Source organism: Nansenia antarctica (genome assembly GCF_963989245.1).
Source record: "Nansenia antarctica genome assembly, chromosome: 12".
Taxonomy (NCBI): domain Eukaryota; kingdom Metazoa; phylum Chordata; class Actinopteri; order Argentiniformes; family Microstomatidae; genus Nansenia; species Nansenia antarctica.
This window is the reverse complement of record NC_137682.1, coordinates 19794640-19803738: the sequence shown is the minus strand read 5'-3', so window position 1 is coordinate 19803738 and position 9099 is coordinate 19794640. Positions and strand designations below refer to the sequence as shown.

General features: G+C 46.0%; 1 protein-coding gene across 1 annotated transcript in view; it reads right to left on the bottom strand.

Moving 5' to 3' along the window:
* Window positions 1–3375, bottom strand: part of pdk3a (pyruvate dehydrogenase kinase, isozyme 3a) — a gene marked incomplete at its 5' end in the record, with an annotated part of 11266 nt that extends 7891 nt beyond the window's left edge. Inside the window, 3 exons of the mRNA XM_080542698.1 lie at window positions 1614–1685; window positions 1850–1991; window positions 3273–3375. Of these exons, the coding sequence (XP_080398824.1) occupies window positions 1614–1685; window positions 1850–1991; window positions 3273–3375 (317 nt within the window). The remainder of the gene's footprint in view (window positions 1–1613; window positions 1686–1849; window positions 1992–3272) is intronic.
* Between the last annotated feature and the right edge of the window lie 5724 nt (window positions 3376–9099).

Below are 9099 nucleotides of genomic sequence, written 5' to 3'. Positions count from 1 at the left end.
GAAATATGGCGTATATGTAACACTAATTGTTAGTAAGCCTTAATGATGTGGATGTTATTCATCATAAAACATGTATTCATTTGTTGATCTACCCAAGTAATCATTCTAGATGGGGAGTATTAACCATATTGACTAGAGCAACTGGTGACCAGCAAACCACCCCTTACTCTAACCAAGTGGGGGCTGAGATGTTCCCTTTTGTCCCAGGCTCAGTGTTACCCCATAGCCTGACCACTAGACCGTTTCCCTTGTGTACGCTTCCCTTACCTTGAACAAGAAACAACTGAACTAACAGATGCAGGAGAACATGTTCATCACTTCTGAGGTGACAGAGGTAGAGAGAGACAGAGAGAGACAGAGAGAAACAGAGAGAGGTAGAGAGAGATAGAGAGAGGTAGAGAGAAACAGAGAGGTAGAGAGAGACTGAGAGAGGAAGAGAGAGGTAGAGAGGTAGAGAGAGACTCAGAGAGACAGAGAGCGGTAGAGAGCGGTAGAGAGAGACAGAGAGAGGCAGAGAGAGACAGAGAGAGAGAACGACCTGTCCTTAAAAAGGCTACTAACATGTTGGTATGTTGCCCTGAGATGATGAGAGTGGCAAAGCTGAGAAAGCGCATACATGTCCTCCCTAAGTCCCAAATGTTTCCGGGAGATAAGGACGTATGGTTCTCTCTCAAAAGGAATCTATGTTTGTTCTGAATCACCCCACTTGAGAGGGGAGGTTTTAGAAGGTATAAAAAGTGTATTCTTAATGAATTCTGGGTTTGGTAGAAGCGGGGTGCTATGCTTGCAACCAACAATATACAGTATATTGTGTACGTATATTTCTTTGAGTCTCACCGAATACTAAGTGGTTAACCTTAGATTTCCACGACAACGCACGCACACGCGCGCACACACAGGCACCTGTCTGTAGGTTTGCAGGCTACACACACCCAATATTTCAGTCAAGACTACATTAAAATCAACCGCAACAACCATCCAAGAAAACGGACCAAAAGATCATTCAGTCCTCAAATGTCTCCTACACTGACTATACAGCCCATCTCCAGTGGGCGGCTGGGCCTTCGATCTGAATCTCGTCTCTTAATCCCTCCTACAGGTCTTCTCACGTCGTATGTCCTTAGACCCTCAGCTCTGTTTGCAGCGAGCCAGGCCAGTGTGTCTTCGTCAATTTAAATGACAATTTAGTCAATTAGACCACGATCGCCATTCGGTGGGCCGGTATTCGGGGCAGCTGGTGATCACATGCTCCACAGTCTGTCTGACAAAGCGTTATCTGTGGACTTAATCTGTGGCATAATATGATTTCCTACAGGTCTGTGTTTGTGGTATAAATATACAAAATTGATGCCAACACGTCGTGAACAGGACTGCTGTGTGTTTACCACAGAGGGATTATCCTCAGGTAGATCTGAGGACGAGGACGTAGGCGTAGGGTGTAAACACGGTTGTTCAAGAAAACCGCTCTTCTAGGCCCTAGCACGTCCTCCGTAGACCAGCCTCCTTGCTGTCAGCGCGACTCAGCCACATCATGCTAGCTACTTCACCTATTTTTATTCAAAAAATATAAAAGAGCCGTATATGGAGAGGAAACTCTCTCCGTAAATACTCACTCGTTCAGGGCGTGAGGGTCCTCAGGCTTTCTGTTCTCATAGCCCAATAACTCCACGAAGCTCTGCATGTACCTGAGGAAACACACACACACGCGCACGCACGCACGACACACACGACACACACACACGGTTTGTCAGTAGTATACTACCCAAGGAACATTAAGGGTCTCCAAATGTAAATGCCCCGTACATTTGGGAGGCATGTTAGTGGTGTGTTGTTGTGTTGCGTGACTCACCATTTCTGCACCAGTTTAATGGAGGGCTGACTCAGCAAGTTGTCAGGCAGCAGGTTGACCTCTCTCATGGTGTTAGCCAACCGCACTGGCAACTCCTTCCGCAGGAACATGTAGGACGTCTTCTCACACGCATTATCCCTCCCTGAGGGTGGGCGGGGGAGGGGGGGAGACAGGGTGATATGTCATCCTATCAATGTATTGAGTAAATGCTCAAGAGCAAGTTGAGCATCACTGACCGTACAGGACATATGGATGTCACACCATGGGACCAAAACTCAATATTGGAAACAGAGAAGCCTGCTGTGTGTGTGTGTGTGTGTGTGTGTGTGTGTGTGTGCCAGGACCCTGAAAGCCTTCCACAGCATGCGGTCCTCTGAGTGAAGGCTCAGGTTCTCCCGCGTACAAAAGAGGGACTATACAAGAGGTGCAGTACTCCAGCCAGGAAAACACAGCCTGTTATCACAGGGACCTGTTGAACTTGAAGGTGATAGCACTGTCTTCAAGGAGGGTTCGTGTGAAAAGCAATGGGCACTTTAATACCCAGCAGTCACAGGAGATGAAGATGTAGCAGAATAACAAGGGAGTTGGCTAAATAAACACAAGTCTGAATTATTATCTTTTACTGTCATGTTTTTATTTTATTTTTTTATATTTTTTTGGGGAGGGGGGTGGGACTTGTGAGGCAAAACTGCTCGGACATTATGAAATATAATGACTATGGCGCCTCGGAAATGATACAGTCTGTAATGCAGAAAGATGCCAGTTTCTCTGGAATAAGCTCCAATCATCATGCCTCCTCCTACAATATTACTGAAGTTAGGCGTTAGGGACAGCAAGGGACACTGACCACTGTACAGACAACTATTGGCTGTGAGAGTTAAGCTTCGGGTAGGGCTGCCAACCTTGATGCTGTGACAGCCTGGTACAGTACGTGACAACTGTCATGTGGCATAATTGCATCTCCCAAGTTCCAATTAGAGGGCATCTAATTTATGCAGGCGTCATCTTGCCGGAAGGCTTAAAATGTGTTTATAACAACAACAACAACAACAACAACAACAACAACAACAACAACAACAACAACAACAAGTTTCTTATATCACCAAAATCATGTGACATATATTGGTTCAAATTGGTTCTCCAATTTTAGTGGATGATCATTGTATGTGTCATTATCATGACCGTTCGAATTATCCATGCGACTCATTTCGGTCTGATTTTGCGATTTTATGACAGCAAGGTGTCACGCGCGACCACGCACGAGGATGTTCAAGTCGGCAGAAAACCTGCAAGAAAGACAAACATCGCTTCGTCTGGAAAATGACCCCTAGATGGGAATAAATTATATAATATAATAATAATAATAATAAACACATTGGAGACAGTTCAGCACAAGACAAGACAAGACATATGTCTTACTTACCGAAATCCAAAAACTGCTTGATAGAGAGCGGCGATGGAGAAAATCTAGAATAATATTCTATCTTCGGAGAGGTGTTTTTCAGCAGAGACATCAACAACCTCATTGTGAAAAGTTGATGTTATGATCTGTCTAGATTAAAAACACTAACCCACCACATCCAATGACACTCACGGCGGGATGGAACATCCTCTGTCAATGTCCACATTTGAGGTTTAGCTCTATTTTAAGACCTGCATTAATATATTCCCCCAAAAAAGGTTCAGTGATGGAAAAACAATTCACATTTTCTAGAATGTCTCCGTTGCAACATTGTTGTACTGGGATAGCGCGCAGGCCTTAGCTCGATAGTCCCCCAGTCAACAGCACGTGACACCTGGAGTCGATGCAGAGCTATGATTGGCTTATACCTAGTCCATAAAACCCGGTAGTAAGAACATGGAAAATAGCGATTGGTTGAGCTGGCCTGTCAGTCACCGGTGGGGCGCTTCTGTCTCTGTTTGACAGGCTGGGGGGTATTCCATCAACATCGCTAAAAGAAAATCCAGGTTTAGTCTGATAAGTCTCGCGAGAGTTCTTAAAAATATCCAGGCATATTCTGATAGGTCTCGCGAGAGTTATTAAAAATAAGCCAGGATTTTCCTTTAGCGACATTGATGGAATACCCCCCTGGTCGATTGGATAAAGTACTAAACTGTTGCTTGAATCGGGTTACTGTATCTTCCTTCATCAGAGATCTGAAACCATTGCACTGTTGTTTTGTTGCGTATGATGTAGCCAACATCTTCCAAAAACCGTTGGTCTATTATGTTAACTAACAAGCTTATCTGGTTAGGATAAGATAAGCTGGTTAGGATAAACACACACACCTTCAGTTGACCACCTGGAAAAATGTGAAACTTCCATTTGAAAAATAATTGTAGAGATATATTTATCCACTCAGGTGCATACAACAAATGCTCCCCATGGACACTTATACTGTAATTGTTTTGATAAATCAAATTCCACTAGATGACTGGGCAGAAGAGGTTTTCTATGTTTCCAGGGAGAGGTTACTAGGGTGGCGCCTTTCTGACAAAGATCAAGATAAGATAAGATCTTAGAACATCATCAAGGACACCTCGCACCCCAGCCACGGTCTGTTTGATCCCCTACCCTCTGAGAGACTCAGGAAGTACAGGATCCTCAGGGCCTGTACCAGCAGGCTACAGAACAGCTTCTTTCACAGAGCTGTCACTAGATAAACAACCCCCCCCCCCCCAACATGGGATACATTGGGTACATAGACAATATCTCGCAGTATCCCCCCCCCCCCCTTCCCTTGGTCAATGTGATCACTCTTCAAGTTCAAGTTCAAGTTTGCTTTTATTGGTCACATGTACAGTACAGTGAAATGCTTTGTTCTGTACAGGCCCCCCCTTGAGAATGTGCTTCATACAGTACCAATAATTAAATGTTACCCTTTGCACCACTGCTATTTACAATACTACCATTCCGCATACCGTATTCTTGCAAATTGCATATACAGTGGCTATAGAAAGTCACACCCCTTCACTTTTTCCACATTTTGTTGTTTACATTTACATTTACATTTACATTGTGTTATAGACTCAATTTAAAATTGATCAAATAAATAAAAATGGGCATCAATCCACACACAATACTCCATAATGACAAAGTGAAAACATATTTTTTGAAATTTCTGCAAATGTATTCAAATTGAAACACAGAAATACCTCATGTCATTGGTTCATACTGCCACCTAGTCAATTAAACCTGCAACTACAACTAAACAGTGTAACTGTGTAACTACACTTATGGGCATGATTACTTTTACAGTCTGCTATTTACCTGCCATCTCATTAGAAATCAAATGGAAATGACATTATAATATCAATCCAATAACTACTTGCTGATATCTTTGGTATTCATTGAAACTAGCACTACTAGTGTATCATAATGTACTTGGTAGTTGGGAGTCCTTTGCTAGTTGGGAGTCCTTTCCTGGCTAAATGACACTATTGTGGACTCAGCTGTTAGCTTAGAGGGACGGACCTTACATCGCGCTGACCGAACGGAGCTTAGCGGCAAGTCAAGAGGAGGTGGGATCATAATATCGACGAAGGATAGCTGGTGCTTAAACACGAAAACTGTAAGTAGCCACTGCTCCCCAGACCTGGAATACTTGACTGTTAAATGCCGACCCACATACCTCCCGAGGGAGTTTAACGCGGTGCTCATAACATGTGTGTACATAGCGCCTAGCGCAGACGGCAGCCTAGCATTGGCGCGACTATATGAAGTCATCAGTGGCCAACAAAGCACTGATCCACAGGCTATTCACATCATAGCGGGGGATTTCAATCATGTCGACCTGAAGGCAGTACTACCCAAGTTCTATCAGCATGTGAAATGTGCAACGAGAGGAGAAAAAACACTGGACAAGGTATACACCAACATCAAACGTGCTTACAAGGCTAGTCCGCTAGCTCATCTAGGCATGTCTGACCATGTGTCAATCCTCCTGATTCCTGCATACACTACCATGGGGAAAAGTGCTCCCATCACCACTAAGACTGTCAGAACCTGGCCAGAAGGGTCCGCTCCACTGCAGATCTGCCTAAATGACACCCTATGGCAGGAATATGAGCATGAGGACCTGGAACAGTACACGTCGTCGGTTCTGAACCACATAGTGAACTGCACCAACTCAGTCACCGTGGACAAACGGGTCCGGGTCTACCCCAACACGAAGCCATGGATGACTGGGAAGGTCCAAAAACTGATCAACGAGAGCAGGGCCGCTTGGGAGATATGCGAGGCCCTGTGCGAAGTCAGATTTGCGAGGCCTTTTATAATGATGTTTTTTTGTTTGTTTTTTTTTTAAATTTAATTTAGATTTTTTTTTTTTTTTTTTTGATGATGTAGGCTACTGTTATAACCGCGCGACACGCACGCACCGATATATTGCAAGAAATGCGCTCACATGCTGTGCTGATAGACAATAGCATATCTACTTATTTAGATAGTTTGCAACCATGTTTGTTTCATTTCAAACCTTTTATACTCGTAAAGGATTAGGATTTAGGATAAAGCAGTCATCATACCCAACATTAAATACGCACAAGCCATTATTGACATGAATAGAGATGTTACTCACCACCATGTAGGCCTATCCTTTATGTTGAAAAGCTTACAGCAAAAGCAAAAAGACATGTCCCGTTTTTGAGAGTACACAAGCCACTTTCTTTCTATTTTTTCCCCATTTGGTAGTTTTCGGAGAAATAAAGTTTCACTAAAGTTCCTGTTCTCATTATTTTTAGGATAACTAAATCCAGGTTTCATCTTTGGGGGACCTCTTCTAATGATCACTTCTGTAACTGTAGAGTCCATATGTACCGGCCAATTTACCAGGATCATCAAACATGACATATCTAACACCGTAGGCTCGTCTTGCGTTCCATCACTCTCAGCCCTGCTGCTGCTCTGAGTAGCTCCATCTTCCGCCTCCGTATCCTCTACTTCGCCACTCCTGACCATCATCACCTGGGGCTGGGCAGCCCCACTGCTGCCGGTGTAGCAGTTGTCCTCCTCCACCTCAGAGACATCATCTTTGCCTCTCAGGGGGGGCTGTGCCGTGCTACTACTAGCATTGCTAGTGCTAGCAGTAACGTTAGCTTCTTCGGTGCTAACGGGAGCCTCACTTGTTTTTAGAAATGTTTCGAACGAACCTCTAAGCGAGGCCCTGAAGCCTTCCTTTCTTTTATTTGTATTTCTTTTTTCAGCACCCGATTAACATTTTCTTCCTCGGTCTCGTTCCCTCTGCATTTTGTCCGTTGCACTAAGCAGTCACTATGCACAACAAGTGTCAACGCGCGCCCAAAAATTATTTTCACATTTCACGTAAGGTGTCATAGGGGGAAATTACTTTTTTCTGTTGCTAAGAATCTCCCTGTCCTACAGGTATGCTAGATTTTAGATGTATGATTGACTATGATTATCACATGTGTGAACATTTAGAAATGTATTAAAGGCAAAAATAATAATAAAAAAAAAGCTGAACACCTTCTACGCCCGGTTCGACGAGGGGCGAACGGAGGTAACCGCAACACAAACACCACTCTCTCCAGCTCTCAGCAGCCTCACCCTCACAGAGCATGAAGTGAGACGCGTACTGAAGGCGGTGGACCCCAGGAAAGCCTCTGGACCGGATGGCGTCCTGGGACGGGTGCTGAGAGACTGCGCCGACCAGCTGGCCGGGGTTTTCACCAACATCTTTAACCAGTCCCTGTCCCAGGCCACCGTCCCACCCTGCCTGAAAACCTCAACTATCATCCCAGTCCCGAAGAAAAGCATGGTGAGCTGCCTAAACGACTACCGCCCGGTGGCACTCACACCAATCATCATGAAGTGCTTCGAGAAACTAGTCCGGGCCCACATACTCACACGCCTCCCGCCCAACCTGGATCCATACCAGTTCGCCTACAGAGCCCACAGGTCCACAGAGGACGCCATCGCGACGACTCTCCACGCCACTCTATCCCACCTGGAGAGGGGAAACAGCTACGCGAGACTGCTCTTCGTGGACTTCAGCTCCGCCTTCAACACCATCCTTCCAGACAGGCTAGTGACCAAACTACTAGACCTGGGTCTATCACACTCTATATGTGCGTGGATCAAGGACTTCCTGACCGACCGCCCCCAGAGGGTGCGGGTGGGCCCCCACACCTCCACAGCCCTCAGCCTCAGCACTGGGTCCCCCCAGGGCTGCGTGCTAAGCCCCATCCTCTACAACCTCTACACCTACGACTTCACCCCCGTCCACCCCAGCAACTACATCGTAAAGTTTGCAGACGACACCACCGTGGTGGGATGTATCTCGGGGGGGGACGAGGCGGCGTACAGGGATGAGGTAGAGCAACTGAGCAAGCTGTGCAAGGTTAACAACCTGCTGCTGAACAAGTCAAAGACCCAGGAATTCATCGTGGACTTCAGGAGGAAAAAGTCCGAGATCCAGCCCCTGCTCATCGACGGAGAGAGCGTGGAGAGAGTCTCAACCCTCCGATTCCTGGGACATCACATGCGGGATGACCTGACCTGGAAGGACAACACAAAAGGCACCATCAAGAGGGCACAACAGCGGCTATACACCCTGAGATGCCTCAGGAAGGAACACAACAAGCAGGAGATACTGGTGGCCTTCTACCGCGGCGCAGTGGAGAGCATCCTCACCTACGGCATCTGCAACTGGTTCTCCAGCTGCACAACAGCGGAGAGAAATGCGCTACAGAGAGTAGTGTGAACAGCACAGAAGATCACCGGCGCCCCCCTCCCCTCTCTGGAAGAGCTGTACAACACACGCTGTCTCAGGAAGGCCTCAAAGATCTCCAGGGACCCGACCCACCCTGGGCACGTACACTTTACCAGGCTGCCCTCGAAAAGGAGGTTCAGGACCCTGGCCGCTAAGACAAACAGACTGAAGAACTGCTTCTACCACAGGGCCGTCCAGGCCCTGAACACAGCAAAGACCTAAGTTCTGGGCCCTGGACAGTCTGGACGGATTGTATGGCAGCTGCTGGACTGAAAAAATCAGGTGTAGTGCTGAGGCACAAACATGTACATTTCAAGCCTGCAAACTGTGACACTTTAAATAACGTGAAAAAATACTATTGTGCAATATGACAACCCTAGTCGACTATCTGTGCAGTATAGTACAGTGGATTGTGTACATAGCCTTTATTTATGTAAACCAGCTCCTTCCCTTCTTGTGATTTTTTTCTAAAAGTTTTTTTTTTTTTTCCTTTCCTAACACCAGGGGAGCCACCCCTCC